Source organism: Pseudophryne corroboree, chromosome 3 (assembly GCF_028390025.1).
Source record: "Pseudophryne corroboree isolate aPseCor3 chromosome 3, aPseCor3.hap2, whole genome shotgun sequence".
Classification (NCBI taxonomy): domain Eukaryota; kingdom Metazoa; phylum Chordata; class Amphibia; order Anura; family Myobatrachidae; genus Pseudophryne; species Pseudophryne corroboree.
In genome coordinates this window covers 349768403-349787604 of record NC_086446.1, presented here as the reverse complement: position 1 = coordinate 349787604, position 19202 = coordinate 349768403, and the positions used below count along the sequence as shown (strand labels likewise).

General features: G+C 47.6%; 1 protein-coding gene across 1 annotated transcript in view; it reads right to left on the bottom strand.

The window, feature by feature from the left end:
• Nucleotides 1–2407: 2407 nt before the first annotated feature.
• LOC135057776 (melanoregulin-like) overlaps nucleotides 2408–19202 on the bottom strand; it is a 42311-nt gene continuing 25516 nt past the window's right edge. The window contains exons 4-5 of the mRNA XM_063963530.1: nucleotides 6798–6961; nucleotides 2408–2891 (exon numbers count right to left, since the gene is read on the bottom strand). Coding sequence (XP_063819600.1) covers nucleotides 2676–2891; nucleotides 6798–6961 — 380 coding nt within the window. The 3' untranslated portion in view covers nucleotides 2408–2675. The remainder of the gene's footprint in view (nucleotides 2892–6797; nucleotides 6962–19202) is intronic.

Genomic DNA, 19202 nt, shown 5'->3' with positions numbered 1-19202 from the left:
TATGTTTAGTGCTTCTCAAAGTGATAATCCACTTTAATAATCAAATAAGACTGAAGTACTAAGAAATGAGAAACAAAGAAGCAGGATAGTACAGATGGAAATCGAGGGAAAAGGAGAACAAAAGGAAGGATTATGTACTGAAAACTCTGTTATGCCAGAGTCATTGGAGGCATTTCCAGTGATGATAAACAGAAGCAGAGGTTGTTGCATGTCAATTAAAAAGCTACTGATGCTTTTCTTCTGGACACTGGCAACTTTTTTCTGTAGGGAAGTTCCAATTTCCCACACACAAAATGTATTGCCTATCAGTTTATGGACGGGTGTTCACATATGGTGGTATGGTTGGAGTTGGGTACGCGAGACTGGCACTTAGAATGCCGGCGGTCACATGACCGACAGCAGCATTCCGAAGTTTAGGATCCCCTCACCATATGTAAGTACTAACCCTCTCCCAACCATAACCCTCCCTTCCCACAGCCTAACCCTCACTTCCCACAGCCTAACCTTAACCCTCCCTTCCCACAGCCTAACCCTAACCTTCACCCTAGTGCCTAACCCTTAACCTCATCTTCCCCGCAGCCTAAGCCCAGGGCTGGACTAGCCCACAGGGGTACAGGTGAAACCACCAGTGGGCCCTACTACCTGGGGGCCCTCCTCCTCCATTAGGGATCAGGTTCCAGACTGTGCACTTAAGTTATACATTATATATATGTTACCTTATACTGCACAGGACTATGTATTACGGATGGTGTAATGGTTAGCATTACTGCCTCACAGCACTGAGGTTATGGGTTCAATTCCCACCATGGCTCTACCTGTGTGGAGTTTGTATATTCTCCCCGTACTTGCGTGGGTTTCCTCCGGGTATTCCGGTTTCCTCCCACAATCCAAAAATATGCTGGTAGGTTAATTGAACCCTAGTATGAATGTGTGCGCGTGTACATGTTTTAGGTAATATAGATTGTAAGCTCCACTGGGGCAGGGACTGATGTGAATGACCAAATATTCTCTGTAAAGCACTGCGGAATATGTGTGCGCTATATAAATAACTGGTAATAAAATTCTGGGTTTAATCTGGTACATTATCACGCATATGCTATCAGTAATTTTCTAACTATAAATATATATTTATCAAAGACCCCAGCTCATGCACTCTCTACTGGTTAGGCAAACCAATATAGTGGCTGGCCATACTCCCTCTGGAGACTGGCCACACCCCTCAACATGGGCCCCTACCACTGCATTCCCCCAGTGGGCCTTTCATGCCCCAGTCCGTCACTGCCTAACCCTAACTCTCCCCGGCATACTGATATCCGGGATGTCGGTTGTCGGGACTCCAACGTCAGCATTCTGACGGACGTCGGAATTCCGGCTCTGGTATTCTGACCACCAGCATTTCAAAAGTTGGGATGCCAACTACCTCCCCATGGTTGGGTGGATTCAGTGCATGACCTATTATGTCCTAATTTTTTACATTGAAAAGATTTGCTATATGCAGGCATATGATAGAAGAAGGGGGTCAAGAAAGTACAGAAAATACAGACATTATTATAATTGTGCCTTTACAGTATATAAATATTGCCCAATGTGTTTTTAGAAGAGAATAATCCCTTTTTAGTTATCCCCTCAGCAGGGCAGTAGAGAGACTTGCCGGGCCCAGGTACCTGTTCAGGGGGCATGGCCTAATCACAGGAGGCGTGGCCATGCACCCTTAGAAAAAAATATTTTAAGCACTTCCCTGGCCACACTGCAGCCCAGCACACAGCAACATGTGCTGGGCTGAGAAGAAAAGCTGCAGCTGCTGCTTCCAGGTACGGGGAGGAGGACCTGGGCCCCTCCATCAGACCTGGGCCATACTTGTCTACCCTCCCAGAATGGCCGGGAGGCTCCCGAAAATCGGGTGACCCTCCCGGCCCCCCAAAAAGGTGGGCAAGCCTCCCGCTTTCCCCCTTAGCCGCCCGCAGCAGAGAACAAGTGGGCGGCCCGAGGGGGTCCTGATGCAACGCCCCCGGACCGCCCATCCTGCTGCCGGCCACGCCCCGAACCGCCCATCCTGCTGCCGGCCACGCCCCTATGCACCTACAACGCTGCCTCCTCCCGGAGGAGGAGGCAGCAAAGTAGGTAAGTATGACCTGGGCCCTGGTAATTTATACCCTCCCCCCCTCTCTTGGCACCACTGCCCCTCAGGCAATAAATGGCTAGGCCTAGTAGGCACACTCCTGTGAATATATCACCAGAAAAGTTATCATTTGGAAATATATATCAAGCTAGAGGTTGTGTATTATGCTAGCAGAAATGATTTACAAAATTCGCTATCTCTGCTTTACGGACATTCCCTCCCTAATGCCAGTGACATTATACTAAAAATAAGGATGAGGAAAGATTCAGCAGACATTCTAGTAGTTGAAAAAGTAGTTTTGGGAGAAGTTACTTTCTGTTATTAGAAACACACAATTTTAAAGACACCAGGGTGGTATAGGATAAAAGTCAGATTGTAAGGGTGTGAGAGTGCTACACATATTATCATTAAGAGGAAGTTAAGAGATTGGTAGGGGACTGTGACTAAGATTTGGGAGGTTATGCATAACAGTTGTTTATTATGAGTATGTGATGACAAAACACAGAACTAAAGACAGGACCATGTCTGAGAAAGGGAATCCAGCTAATCATTTTCACTAGAGCAGATTGACTAGGAAATTATCTTCATCCGCTTCAGTGCACTCCTCCTCCTTCTCTGCACCATCATCCACGTTCTGCCAGCCAGGGCTCACCAGGACCGCAGGGCCAAGCCCCACACTCTCCTTCTCAAAGCTGTCCAATGTGTCAGGGGGATAAAAACGTCTGGCAATGGACACAAACTCTGTCCCCATATCAAGAACGATGAGACGGTCCTGAAACATACAATGTCTCTGCTTCATAAACAAATGGTCTCTAGTTGTGTAAAGCTCACAGATACATTACAGGAGACTAATGTGTGACATGGTTTCTCCGTCTACTTCACAGAGGCTTCCTCATTTCTGTCAGCACTTACAGACATCCTCTGTGTAATGAAACACTCCAGAGCTGACATTTAGCACCTGTAATTAGGGACTGTAGTGTCACCACTTGCAGTGAATCACACAATCCAGAAGACTGGGTAACAAAGCCTGCAGAGGCCCAGAGATGAGGGACATGGAGAAACAATTTATGTCCATGTTCCGCAGATTTATATCATAACGCTGACGGTGCACCCTGTTTAGCAACCATTTCTGTACAACGTAATCTGATTTCCTAGAACAGCCCCAGGATTTGGGATCTGTTGATGAAAATGGTTATGTTATGTGATAATGGATAATGCTAAATGTTTTAAGAGTGGTCTGGGTTGTACCTGGTGAATAATATCAGCACTAGAATTAATGTAATATACAGGGACTAATGGATGAAACACAGATCAAAATTATTTGATCATCTGAGTTATAGCATAACATGTAGCTTAATATCTAAGTACTTTTGAAAGGAGCATATTTATCACAATCCGCATCTTTAATGCTGAATGCTGATGTGATATTTTTCAAGTAAATTTGCCACATGAAAATGTATATTTCCACCTAAATGTACAATGGGGGTAATTCCAAGTTGATAGCAGCAGGAATTTAGTTAGCAATTGGGCAAAACCATGTGCACTGCAGGGGGGTCAGATATAACCTGTGCAGAGAGAGCTAGATTTGGGTGTGGTGTGTTCAATCTGCAATCTAATTTGCAGTGTAAAAATAAAGCAGCCAGTATTTACCCAGCACAGAAACAAAATAACCCACCCAAATCTAACTCTCTCTGCAAATGTTATATCTGCCTCCCCTGCAGTGCACATGGTTTTGCCCAACTGCTAAAAAATTTCCTGCTGCGATCAACTTGGTATTACCCCCAATGTTTCTATTGCCAGGAGACAGGACCTGATAAGAGCCCGTCCTGGCGAAGAGCTGGAAGCAGTGTTATCGCCATACTTGCCAACTTGCCCTGACTGGTGAAGAGCTGATTGTCAGGGAGAATTCCTGAAATAGCAGCAATCTCCCTGAAGAGTCTAGAGATCTCCTTGATTGGTTATAAGGCACAATTAGGTAAATGTATTATAGCGGCACGCATCATAGCAGGAAGGGACATCGGTAAGATGTAAGAACATCTTGTCTGCTGAAGCAGGGGAGCAAGAGCTTCTCCCTCCGGCGATGTCCCTCTAACAACACAGCGCATTAGCTCTGATACACTGTATCTCCTTCCCGGCCGGCTCCTGTGCACATGTGCAGGATCTCGCTACTCACACGAGATCCCCAGCGCAGTCCGGAGCCGGCACCCACTACAGACAAGGACAGTTATGTCCCTGCTGTCTAAATTGATGATGACCGTTCATACTTTTAGATAGCAGTGCTGCATAGAGCCCCTGTCAATGTGCACCGCAGCCATCATACAGCATTATAGCACACATAACGTGCGCTGATACCGCTTCTCCCCAATATTGCCAGATCATACATTTACCCAATTGATCCCTATGGCTACATGCATTTTCAAGTATGGTTTCTCATGGCCACTTATACAGTATGTATAACACAATATGCATACATGGGCAAGCCCTTAAAAGTCTCAGTGTCTTCATCAACAAGTAGATTTTACTAACTGCTGTGTGGCTCATTTCCATTGGTTGGAAGGCCTTTCTATGACACGCCTCTCAGATGTAGCAGTACACATCAACTTTAACACTGCACTTATAGGTGTTGCATTCACAATCTCCCTGAAATGCATTTTTAAAAGTCGGCATACACGGTTTTAGCATAACGCTATCATACTGGTCCAGGTCCTATGCTTTATGGGGCTGATTCAGAGGTGGATGTTATTGTCTCTGTATGCAGAGACTGTGCAACAATATGTAAATGGCACAAATAGACACCACCTGCCAGCATCTCTGATCCGGTACTTCATGCAAAGACATAGTGACCATCGGACATCTGAGTAACCCTCAGGATGTCCAGGAAAATCATGCTGCAGAGCCAGTACACACTGCATCTGAGGGCACAGCCAGTGGCAGAACTTACGCCGGTGCAGCCGATGCATTGCATCGGGGCCCTCAGCCACCAGCTTTTATAGAGTCAGAGTTCTGGTCTATCCCCAGCCACAGCAGCAGGCTGTGTTCCTGCTAACACTCACACATGCTGCTGCTGCCCCCATGAGACCCAAATCACATTTGTGAAGGCAAAAGTAGCCTCAGAGGCCCCTGAGACCTGATGCCACCACAGACATCAAGTCCACCCCTCGCCCATAGTCTACACTTTAACACCCCCACCCTGATCCCCTTCCCACCTACTTCATAATGCCACCCGGTTTCAAACATTCTGATGAGAACACTGTCATTGTCATCCACAGTCTCTCCCCAGTCACCCACTACCTTTCCCCAGTCGCCCAGTGCCTCTCCCTATCATCCTTTTCCTCTCGATGTCACCCTTCTGCCTTCCCCTGTCACCCTCTGCCTTTCCCTGTCACCCTCTGCCTCTCGCTGTCACCCTATGCCTCTCCCTGTCACCCTATGCCTCTCCCTGTCACCCTATGCCTCTCCCTGTCACCCTATGCCTCTCCCTGTCACCCTATGCCTCTCCCTGTCACTCTTTCCAGCGTGCAGCACTGTCACGCATAGTATTTTATATATTATTGGAGGGAAGGGGACATGGCCATGCTTCCCAGATTTGGCCTAGCCCTCAGTACCTGTACCTTTGTCAGTCCAGATCAGAATATTGGACTTATGATTGTTGTATTAGGGTCTAATTCAGCATGGAATTCTGCTGCGGCAGCGTTCACATGCTGGGGCCTTTTGAAGTTTGCGCACACACAGAAGCCGCACTGCGCATGCGCACACTGTGAGATGCGATGGTGCACGCTACGCTGTGCTCTGCATGTGGGGGAGGGGGTGGCAATGTATGCCTATGGGGGTGAGTGGGGATCAGTTACTAGTGGGGGTTTGGGAGGCATAATATAAAGTTAAATTATGCTGGAGAGCAGAGGGGGCTAAAATAATAATCATCATCATCATCATAAAAACACCCCCTAGATATATTTATTTTTTAAACAAAATATTTTAATATATTAAAAATACTTTTTATAATGTAATAAGTAATACAAAAATGACAATTTCTGAGCGGTTTTGTGGGGAAAAAATTGTCAGTTAAGTAATTAATAAATAAATCCCTTGGTGTTTTTAAGGATAATAAAACAGCTCACATGTGAGCCCTCTGTTTAAGTCCATTCACTCTGTGCTTCTGTTGCAGTATTCAGGACATCTGGGTGTAATGGGGCCTTTGGTGGTTTTGCAATAATGAGGACCTGAGCCAGGAATCTTTTTTTATGCAGCAGTTCTGAGAAAATATACTAATGCTGCAGCCACCGGCATTTGTACAGAGACGCTCTCTAATGCACTGCTTACGTGTACAGATGCACAATCGGTCGCACGTCAGTCACAGGATCCAACATCTGAGCAACCCTATGGGAACTAATATGCAGTTGATGGCTGTGGCACCCCAAGAAACGCTTGCAACACACCTGGGTTTGGCTAGCCATCCCCTATTACATCCCACAAACGCACTGGTAGTCAATTACTCTGCGTCCATATTCACTTTGCGACCGGCATCGCATCGCATGCGCAGTACAAACAAAACATCAGCATGGCATCCACCTCTGAATCAGGCCTGGAGTATAAGGGGCAGAGCATTTGGTATCAAAAGTATGAGTGCTGTGGGTTGAATCAAAGTTTGCTATAGTTAGTAGATACAAGGGGTACATACCAGTACAAAGAGGTACCTCTCAGGGGGGATGCTGTGCTGTTCAAATATGCTGGTATCCTGGGCTAACAGATTAAGCAGCCGTCGAGCCTCTGTGGGGTCACGCATACTATTGTACGATGAATTAGAAGTGACAGTAAGCAGGGAGTCCGCTTCATTATGAAAACCTGGACATGAAGGAGAGAATTTGAAATGAGACTAGGGAGAAATCACTACAAAGATGGAGAGGCCCATTTATCAATAAATATATATATCTCTTCTGCTGTCCCTCCATTTCCTACAGCAGCTGCAGCCCCCATAGGTTTCTTAGGGAGTTGTGATGTCAGATTTACCAAGCCACAGAATGCCAGTTTGGCCCCCACAGCTAATGCCACCTGTAGACGGCGTTAACCTGTTGTAGCCTAAGGGCTACAATTTGCAAAAATCACTAGGAAAGGGTTCCATCCAGAACCCTCGCTGGCAATAGAGGGCTGCATATGTGCAGGAGACCCTACACAGGAATGAGCACATCTCGGAACCCCTATCCCTACATGTTTTCATTCATACATCCCACTGGTATAAACGCATATTGCAATTCAATTATGGGTACTAACAGTAGCGGATCTTGCCACGGGCAAGCAGGACTTTTGCCCGGGGCGCCGCCATCCGGAGGGCGCCGCACCATGGCAAGATCCGCCACTGTTCCCCCCGCTGCCGCTGTGTCCCCCGCTGGTCCCCCCGCAGTGAAGGGAACTAGACGCTATCCGTCTAGTTTCCCTTCGTGCAGAGGACCTTTGCTGTGCGGTGCGCGATGACGTCATCGCGCACCGCACAGCATTGTGGGACTGGCACAGACGCTAGGGGTCATGATTGACCTCTAGTGTCTATGCTGTGCTATGGGAGAGACGTCATGACGTCTCTCCCATAGATCCGACGAGAGGAGCGGCGGCGGAGGAGGTCTGCAACGGCCGGGACTCGGAAGCAGGGATTGTAAGTATCCTTTTTTTTTTTTTAAGCGGCGCTACTGGGGACACAAATGGCGCTACTGGGGGCACAAATGGCGCTACTGGGGGCACAAATGGGGGCACAACTCTACAGGGGGCGTAACTGACCACGCCCCTGTATGAAGCCACGCCCCTATTTCCCGCCCGGGGCACCACAAGGGCTAGAACCGGCCCTGGGTACTAATATTACACCCAGACCGCACGGCAAATGCAATTATTGATAAATGGACCCCTGAAAGCTAGGGTAACCAACGAATGAAGGGCCTCATTTAAAATGAGTTAGGGTTAGATGGACATCGATAGTAGAAGGTTTGTTCCATTCGATGGCCACTCTCTAATGTAAGTAACCATTGAATGGTGCAGAAGAGTTGTCATGGCTGTGGGTCTCTATTATGTATATGCAAACCAGGATTTTTTTTCTGCAGATTTCTATCTTATTACGTTAGTAGTCTAGGGAAGAGATGTCACCAACTCAGGGTTGGCTTATTGACAGGGCAGTACAGCCACTTACCTAGGCTTATCGACAATGCAATACAGGCACTTACCTAGGCCCTCCATACCTAGAGGACATGCCTGTCACCGACTACCTGTATGTTAAGATGTCCAGTTTTTTTCCTGATGAAAGCCATAAGCTCTTCCTTGCAAGCAGCCACGCACATAGGGGGTCATTCCGAGTTGTTCGCTCGCTAGCAGATTTTAGCTGCATTGCACACGCTAGGCCGCCGCCCTCTGGGTGTGCATCTTATCTTAGCAGAATAGCGAACGAAAGATTAGCAGAATTGCGAATAGAAATTCTTAGCAGTTTCTGAGTAGCTCCAGACCTACTCACAGATTGCGATCAGCTCAGGCCGTTTCGTTCCCGTTTTGATGTCACACACACGCCCTGCGTTCGGCCAGCCACTCCCCTGTTTCTCCAGACACTCCCGCGTTTTTTCCTGGCACGCCTGCGTTTTTCCGCACACTCCCAGAAAACGGCCAGTTTCTGGCCAGAAACACCCACTTCCTGTCAATCACACTCCGATCACTTCAACGGTGAAAACTCTTAGTTCAGACATGAATAAATCTACTAAGTTTTGTGCTAAAATACTTACCGCATGCGCACTGCGTACCATGCGCATGCGCATTTTTGCCTTAATCGCTCCGTTGCATAAATCGGCAACGAGTGAACAACTCGGAATGACCCCCACAGATGCAATTGGTTGCTGAGGCTGTGAACCTGTATGGTGCTACAGTGGTTTATGAAGGCCCTGCAGTACTGTTTCACAGACAGACAATGGTGAGGTCCAGGCAGTGCGGTCACAGAAAAGGCCCTTACATTGGAGCAGGATGAGGAGGGGATTGTGCTCTGCCACTTTTTGGTTTATCTGCTTTACATGGGATTCAGAAACATAAAGTAAGTTGAGGAGAGGTGTAAGATGCTTTGAGGAGGTTTTATGGGCATACTGTAGGTGGGGCATTGGTGGACATCTGATTGGCATGAGGGTATCTGATGGCATGTGGAGGAGATTTGATCCTATGCAATGTGAGTGAATTTTATTGACATGTAAGGGGCATAGTGAAAGAACTGATGGGCTGTAATGGGCATATAGTGATGGATCATCTGGATCATCTGCTGCACGTATGGGTTTATTTGATGGGCATGTAAATGGCATTGTGTGAGATATAATGATGTGTGGCTCAGTCTGAAGGGCATGTATGGGGCATATAGTTACAGCTAGCAACGGTTCTCCTTCCAAGAAGGGCGGAACTCACAGTGGTCTCCTGGGCAGTGACCCTTGTACATTACTGGTTAAGACTCGCAGAACTCACCAGCAGCAGCTCTTCTTGCCTATAATAGGAACTTTTCCTTTAAGGTGTGACTCGAGTCAATGTCGATGGAGTGAAAGACCAAAAGAGAATAGGAGCTGCTCTAAGACAAGAGACTGGAGAACAAACAGTACACACTTAAACACAGAACTCTCCCAAACTCTGGACAGCTTTCAGACGAGGAGAGAACATAAAGTATGTAAACAGACAATACATTATACAAAGAAGTTAGACAAAACAACAAGGAGACAGAGCCACTGGCATTGGGAGTACTGAGGGTATGCGGGTGAGACAGATAACTGAGGAAACACAAGACTGTATAGCAAGAAGACGATGAGTACTATAAGCAGAAATAAAATCATTAAGACAGATAATGCAACTGACACAGTAGGATGCTGATAATTATGCAACAGACACAGAACTGGACACAGGAATACTATAGAGGATGGTAGAGGAATAAGCACACAAAGGAATCCACGGCTAGTACTAGAACCTACAGACAAGGGTTACCACTGGAACTGCAAGGAGTCACAGCCAGCCTCCCCTAATTACCAACTCTCTGCAGCTGTGCTGCTGCACATCCATCAACCTCATGACTTTCACAAGAGACAACAGGCTGGAGCCAGGTAACGAAGCATTCCTAGCAGGTGTGCTGCTACACACAGTAGCAAGCTTCCAGGTTGCAACGAGACAGCCAGAAACACAAACACAAATAAGCCGCAGCAGCAACTCACAACACATATTTGATGGTCTTATGGCTTGTAAGGGACATACAGATGTGTCCCCATACACCAAGCCTCAATACAACATGTGGCGTGAGATTCCTAGTGTGCGTGAGCTGTGCTTAGTGGTGTAGCGTAGTGACTTTTTCTTTACATTTATGTGTTATTGGCTCCGCAGATGCAGCAAAACACCACTCAGTATATGTGGTACCCACGTTTGGTGATACCCCTAGCAGCCCCCTTATAGCTTTAACTGCAGCCAACGCTGCCTTCGCAAACCCCGACGCTGAGAGGGTTAACCTTCCCCCTGCAAGCGGACACAAGGACCCAGGGAAGTCCGGCCGTCAGATCTTGAGAGCGGGAAGTCCTGGACCCGCAGGATGGTCGGGAGCTGCGCGCCAAGAGAAGAAGGGGGAGGAGAGAGGAAGAAGCGCGCGTGAGGAGATACAAGAAAGAGGCCGGACACGCTGCCCATTCACTGCGCGGTAGAAGAGACGAAAGCCGCCCGCTGCAGCCACGTGCCGGGACCCGCGCTAAGACGAGGAGAATAGCCGCCTGGTGAGAGGAGAGAGAGAGACCTGCCGCGTGTGTGCAGGGAGCCGCGGTTGGCCAGAGCACAGACAGGGCTGGCAGCAGCGCAAAGCCACCCATCACAGCCACTCTTGGGGACAGGGGAGCCGGAGCCGCCTGGCAGCTGGTCCCTAGAAGCAACGCCGCAGCACTTACAGCCACCACAGAAGGGAGAACCACACAGAGGACGCTGTTGCAGCTGATAACCAGGAGACAATCAACAGGAAGTATGGCAGGTATCGGGTCACCCAAACATTCCTGCATATAAATGGGGTCCATCTGTAACGGTACATTCCGGGTAAAAAGGGGGATGCCCCTGCCCAGAAACACCCCAGTACAAAAGTTCTCCCTATGCTTAACTATGCCTTGCCTATTAAGGGACATCATACCTGCGCTTGTTTTATATGATCCCCTTTCAAAAGCCAGAATCTGTTTATGAAGTCACACGCTTACACGGAGTGCCCGACTGCCTGGAACGGTGTTTTACTAGAATAGTGTTACTCCCGCTGCCTTACTTTTCCGTGGATACAAAGACAGTTAGTACCGTTAGACATTGCTGCTGTGTTGTATTACCAACAGTTAGTTCTGCACACTTTCCTACGAATACTTACCTAACGTCCACTGACGTCTTCCCAGGAGTTCTCTGTTAGGGTGCAAGAGTTCTGTCAAAGGGGACATTGACCGCAAACGCCCGCTGAAGCACAGGAACTGAACATTAGTGCCCGGCGTGTAACGCCACCTTATGGACAGGTTAGGAAGTACTTCCAAATTACTGTCAGGACATTTCTTACCCCAGAATATTATTACATTCCAAACGCTTGCTATTGTATGTGTTATGTACAATTATTTGACCAAAGTATTGTCCTACCTTTGAGATACCTAAACTGTGAATACTGTTATAGACAGGGAAAGAAATAGGGTATTGTGATGATGTTTATTATATGCAATTGCTCGAAGTGAGAATTGAGTTATAGCGGTGACTGATATCTTCAGTGCAATAAATGGTTATCACCGTCCCCATATCTAGTGGTCCTTGAGTATATTGTATTTGGGTTGTCCTTCCGGGGTCCTCCTGGTCCTTCTGCCCCAACCCTCCAGGTGCAGGAAAGAATAGTCGCTGGCCTCGACATCGTTGAAGAGTGGATACGGCCGACCACGAAGACGACTGAGCTTCAGGTACGAACCCACTTTATAGCGATATTACACTTGGCGTCCGCGAACAGGATCGTTTCAAGATGTCAAGCCCAGACATTCCTGAGTCGTCCTCGGGACAGGGACAACCACCAGCGGCACCCGGAAACCTGACAGGAACAACTGCATTGCCTATCACCATGCCGTATTACTTTGAGGCCCCATGGTTGCCGACATACGCAGGAGAGCAAGTCCCTAGCTCAAGTACTTTCAAGACATTCAGAGACAAAATGCTCTCCATGTTTCGCCTATATACACTCACGGAAGAGCAAAAAGTAGAGATCCTGAAGGGACAATTAACAGGCCCAGCACTGAGGAAAGTAGAAGCATGGGAGGATAATGAGAAGAAGAGTGCAGATTGTATACTCCAGAAATTAAGGAACATATTTGAATGCAAAACGGTAGCAGAACTAAAGAGCCGTCTGTACGTGAGAAAGCAATGACCAGGTGAATCTTAACGGGAATTTGCACTAGGCCTACAGGAAGCCTTGAGGGCTGTACGAGCACTGGATCCACTGTATGTCGGACTGACCGATGACACCCTAATTAATTTATTTATTGAGGGAGCGCAAGGCGAAGCAATTCGGTCACAATTACGAATGTGGAGACGCCAAAAGCCAGACAGTTCTTTCTCTGCGTGTAAAGGTGTTCTACAGATATTAGGATTGAATCAGGGCGACGGGACTGAAGACGACGAGGCACCAAGGAAAGTGGACGAAGAAAGCCTCCAGAGTATCCCTCCGTACAAAAATGTAGATGCCACCACCCGAGCGGGGGCAGTCCTTCAGCAGGCACAGGCCCCACCAGGGCCATACCCTATCGAACCCCTGAACCGACAGATGTCAGAAGTGACGCTCAGCCTATCCCGGATGAGCCAGAGGCTAGAAGAACTCGGCAAAGAACCAAGTGGAAGCCGACCCAGAGAATGGCGTCAGGAACGCGGTGGAAGAAGCCACCCTCGATGGGGGGTCACGAGAAAGTCAGGCCGACGTTTGACCCACAGGGTCGACCGATTTGTAGGGGATGCCACCAGAGCGGACACATCGAACGGAACTGCCCGCTTGACCGTTTAAATGGGGGGACCCCAAGGCGAGGGACCGACCCTCGGGAGGAGAACCACTGACAGGTCCGTCGTCGCGGGATTGGTGGCCCCAGTATGTAGGAGAGTGCCCTCACCTGAACATCTGCATCAATGGGATCGAGATACCGGCTCTCTTGGATACGGGCTCACAAGTCTCTACAATCCGATTCACAGAATTACTTCAACACTGGGACGAAGCCACCATTGTGTCCCCACACGCTACGTGGCTCCACCTGCTAGCCAGCAATGGACAACCCATTGCCTTCCAAGGCTACTGGGAAGCCGACGTGGAAGTAGGAAACGCCGCCTTGACCCTCCAAGGATACCTCATCACCTCCGCGCCCAGCGCGCACTTGCCACCCGTGATCCTGGGCATGAACATTCTGAGAAACTGTCCAGAGGAACTAGTAGAAGCCCTATGACACGAGATGAAGACCGCGGCCCCTAAGGAACGAAAGGCCCTGCAACAGACCATCAAAGTGCTAGAGGGCCAAAGGAAATTCGTTAATGGTCAGGGTGAGATTGGAAAAGCCCGACCGCCAACCCGTTCTGCTGAGACCGAACTCTGAGCAAGTGGTGTGGTGCAAAACAAGAATTGGTCCGGGGGGAGAGACTACGAGGCTCTGGTGGAACCCTGTGACTGGGATGGACAACAGCCATTCGCTGTGGCGAGGACACTAGCCAAAGTGGTACACGGGAGGGTACCAGTCCGTCTTCTGAACCCACACTCGTATGCCATCAGACTCTACAAGTACTGTCCGGTGGCGAAGGTCAGTTGGATCGACTTCCAAGACATCGTGGGACAGTGTGTAACCGTGGCTCAATCAGGAGCGGCAGACGGAGAAACGTCGGCGACTGAGGAAGAACCCCCATGGTGGGCCGGGATCCAGATCGGCGATATTGACACCCCCACTGATAAAAGAGACGGAGTATTACAGATTTTGCAACGCAACGCTGCTGCATTCAGCCAACACCCTTCTGATTTTGGGCAAGCGGATGAAGTGTATCATCACATTCCCACGGGGACAACCCCTTCTATCAAGGAACAACACCGACCCCTCCCGCCAGCCATGTACCAGCCAGTGAGGAACATGATTGCAGAGGTGAAAGAGGCTGGAGTCATCCGTGAAAGCCACAGCCCATGGGCCGCTCCACTGGTGATAGTGAAGAAGAAAGACGGTAGTCCGCGCTTCTGCGTAGATTATCGCAGGCTCAATGCTGCAACTCACAAGGACGCCTATCCGCTTCCCCAAATTGAAGAATCTGTGATGGCCTTAAAGACGGCGGCGTATTTCTCCACAATGGACCTCACCAGCGGCTACTGGCAGGTCCAAATGGCCCCTGAAGACATCCAGAAGACGGCCTTCACTATGCCAATGGGCTTATTCGAATTCATGAGGATGCCATTCGGGCTCTGCAACGCTCCGGCCACCTTCCAGCACGTCATGGAGCACTGTCTCGGACACCGCAACTTCGAGATGGTCCTGTTGTACCTTGACAATGTGATAATCTTCTCAAGAAACTACGAGGACCATCTGCGACATTTGGAAGAAGTGTTCCAACAATTGACCAACTGCGGCCTGAAGCTTAAACCGAGCAAATGTCACCTGCTCAAGCCCAAAGTCCAGTATCTTGGACATGTCATAAGCGCCGAGGGCGTGATGCCTGATCCGGAGAAGATCAGAGTCGTTCAGGACTGGCCATTTAGTCATGATAGCTACCAATGGCTTGTCGTCAGTTTCCACTGTAATGTTTGACCATACACAAGTTGATGAAATCGGTTACATGCATATGTGATCGCTAGAAGTTCTTTTTTCTCTGAGCATACCTTGTTTCAGCACTTGTCAGTGCACTTGATGCATAGATTACTGGTTGCCATGTATCCTCATGTTCTTGTAACAGCACTGAACCTAGGCCAAATTGTGAAGCATCTGCAGAAATTCTTAATCTTTTTGTAGGATCAAAGAATCTTAGTACTGGTTGCTCTGTAATGATCTGTTTCAAGTTTTGTCAACTTTCTTCTTGTTCATGTGACCACATCCACTCATCATCTTTGTCCAACAACCATCTAAGAGAGGCTGTTCGTTCAGAGAGTTGAGAAATAAACTTTCCTAAGTAAGTAATCATTCTTAGGAATCTTCTGACGTCATTTTTGTTGTTAGGATGTTCCATGTCCACTATGGCTGATATTTTCCTTGGGTCTGGTTTTACACCTTGATCCGAAACCACGTCGCCCATAAAGGTAAGTGTATTCACGCCAAATTCACATTTGTTCTTGTTTAGCTTTAGATTCACTTTCTTGACAAGTTCCATTACTTATCTCAATCTAGAATCATGTTCTTCCTTTGTAGATCCCCAGACAATAATGTCATCCATCATTGTTTCAACACCTGGATATGTTCAAAAATCATGTGCATCCTTTTGTGATATACTTCTGGAGCAGACAATATTCCATATGGTAGTCGAAGAAATCTGTATCGACCTTCTGGTGTATTAAATGTACAAAGCTTTGAGCTGGCCTCATCTAGCTTCATTTGCCAGAATCCTGAAGATGCGTCCAATTTACTGAACCAAATTGCAACATGATTTCATCTCTGGTTGGTAGTTTGAAATGTTCTTAATAGCTTTGTTTAAATCTCATGGGTCTAGACATATTCTGAGTTGTCCATTTTTCTTTTCAACAATTACTAAGGAGCTCACACATTCAGTAGGCTAATCAACTTTCTGTATCACACCCAAGGCTTCCATGTGGTTTAACTCTTGTTTTAGTTTTTCTCTCAGTGCAAATGGAACTTTTCTACAGGGGTGTATCACTGAAGAAACTTGCATGTCTATATTTATTTTATGCTCTCCAGGCAAACCTAGATCTTCAAACACGTCTCTATATTCTGTAAACATCGATTTGCAGTCATCTTCTACTTGTGATGTCACCATAAATTTTTTTTTTTAGCAATCTTAGTTTCTCACAGGAAATTAATCCTAGAATCGGTTGCACATCTTTATCCACAATCAGTAGAGATGTTTTAAACTGTTGTCCTTTATATTTTGGTGTCACTAAGTATGTACCTTTGACAGGAATTTCCTCCCCAGTGTACCCTGTAACTTTCACTTTGGCTGGATGAATTTTAGGTTTTACTCTAAAAGTCTTGTAGTCTTGAAATTATATTAAATTCACCTGCATGCCAGTATCAAGCTTAAAGGGAATGACAATCTCGTTCAAAGTTAAAGGGACAATCCATTCTTTCTTATCTGCACTGCAAAGTTCAATGCAATCCACAAATAATTAATCTGCTTGTTTAACAGTATGTACTTTGGTTGTTTCACTTTTCATTTTACATTTGGTAAGTGATTAAGTCTACCACATTTCATGCAAGTTTTACCATAAGCAGGGCACATTTTAGGATTGTGAGCATTTCCACATCTACTACAAATTTCCTTGTTAGACTGTGGCTTAGACTGCTTAATTCTTGAGAGTGGTGGTTTGCTTCGCTCTGTTTTCTGCACTACGGGCCTAATTCTGAGTTGATCACAGCAGTAAATTTGTTAGCAGTTGGGCAAAACCATGTGCACTGCAGGGGGGGGGGGGGCAGATATAACATGTGCAGAGAGTTAGATTTGGGTGGGGTGTGTTCAAACTGAAATCTAAATTGCAGTGTACAAATAAAGCAGCCAATATTTACCCTGCACAGAAATGAAATAACCCACCCAAATCTAACTCTCTCTGCACATGTTATATCTGCCCCACCTGCAGTGCACATGGTTTTGCCCAATTGCTAACAAACTTTCTGCTGCGATCATCTCAGAATTACCCCCTTCATGTATAGCACCATCAGCTTACTTGTGTAATTTTTGGCTTGAAATCTAGGGGGTCATTCCGAGTTGTTCGCTCGGTAAATTTCATCGCATCGCAGCGATTTTTCGCTTAGTGCGCATGCGCAATGTTCGCACTGCGACTGCGCCAAGTAAATTTGCTATGAAGTTAGGTATTTTACTCACGGCTTTTTCTTCGTTCAGGCGATCGTAATGTGATTGACAGGAAGTGGGTGTTTCTGGGCGGAAACAGGCCGTTTTATGGGCGTGTGGGAAAAAACGCTACCGTTTCTGGGAAAAACGCGGGAGTGGCTGGAGAAATGGAGGAGTGTCTGGGCGAACGCTGGGTGTGTTTGTGATGTCAAACCAGGAACGACAAGCTCTGAACTGATCGCAGATGCCGAGTAAGTCTGGAGCTACTCAGAAACTGCACAGAGATGTCTTTTCGCAATATTGCGAATCTTTCGTTCGCAATTTTACTATGCTAAGATTCACTCCCAGTAGGCGTAGGCTTAGCGTGTGCAAAGCTGCTAAAAACGGCTTGCAAGCGAACAACTCGGAATGACCCCCCTAGTTATTTCTGCAGATCTGCACAGAGTCACTGCCTTGTCTAGTGTACAGGCCAGTGCTGACGTGAGAGATGTGTGCTGAGCGATCTTAACACAGACCGCTCAGCACACAACTCTCCCCCCGATCAGCACACATCTCTCCCCCCGCTTAGCACAGTGCGATGTATGCTGAGCGAGGGCAACGGATGGGTGGGGGGCGCTCATTTCACCCAGCTGGTGAAATGAGTGATGTGCTAGATTGGCCAATCTAGCATCGGCAATAGCAACGCGAATCGCTATCGCTGTAGGGGTACACACGGAGATATCAGTGCTTAAAGGCCCGTATTCATGGGCAGATCTGAGGAGAGATGTGTGCTGAGTGAACCGCTCAGCACATATCTCTTCCCCCGCTCAGCACAGCGCGATGTGTGCTGAGCGTGCGGGGGACGGACGGGGGGATGCTAATTTCTCCCAGCGGGTGAAATGAGCGACCTGCTAGATTGAGCCTGCATGCAGGCCAATCTAGCACCAGCGATAGCACTGCGCGGGGCTGCACATCGCTATCGCTGTGGGGGGTACACACGGAGTGATCATGCTTAAAATCTAAGCAATTTAGTCAGATTGCTTAGATTATCGCTCCATGAGTACCCCCCTTAACTTCGAAGCAATCTAGTCAGATTGCTTAGAATTTAAGCACAAATCTCTCTGTGTGTACCCCCCTTTAGGTCTTGCTGTCTCCGCAATCTCTCTCTGAGTCCATTATCAGGTATTCCACAGACAATACGATCTCTAATCAGTGAATCCTTTAAATCACCAAACTCACAGGTTTTACTGAGTGATTGCAGCTCTGTAACATACTGATCAAATCCATCTCCAGACTTCTGATCACATGTGAAAAACTTATATCTTTCATATGTTACAATTTTCCTTGGCACAAAGTAATCTTCAAACTTTTGCATTATAGAAGATAGCACCATATTCTGCCCCTCATCAAACTGTAAACTATTATAAAAGCCCAGCGGGATCAATCCGAGATCCCGCTGGACGAGATCCCGGCGGTCGGAATACAGTCACCGGGATCCCAACCGGCACAATCCCGACAGGGGGGCGAATGCAATGCAGCCCCTTGCGGGCTCACTGCGCTCGCCACGCTGCACTAATTTATTCTCCCTGTATGGGTGTATTGGACACCCACAGAGGGAGAATATGTTGGGATTGTGCCAGTCAGGATCCCGGTGTCGGGATTCCGACCGCCGGGATCCCGTCCGGCGGGATCTTGACCGCATCCCTGTCCAGCACATCCTCTCCTATCACATGGAGGAAAATGGATGCCCTAGTTTTATCAGCCTCTGTATCAGCTATATATATTATATATATTAAACCTTTGCTTAAATCTTTTCCAGTTCTCAGACAAGTTACCAGACATCAGCATGCCTGTTGGAGGAGAAAGATTATCCATGGTTACTCACTGTTTGAAGAGAGGAGCACACAGCAGGCTTTGCAGACACTGTGTATCACAGCTTTACAGACGTCTCAAGAATCCTGTCACACTCTGAGCACTAACAGTCCAAGTTAAACTTCTTCTGACACCATGTCCATCCTTCTATGCCCCCATGTCCATCCATCTGTCCGTCTATGCTCTGTCCATCTATGCCCCCATAATGTGCCCTGCCCATCTATGCCCTCGTCAATCTATG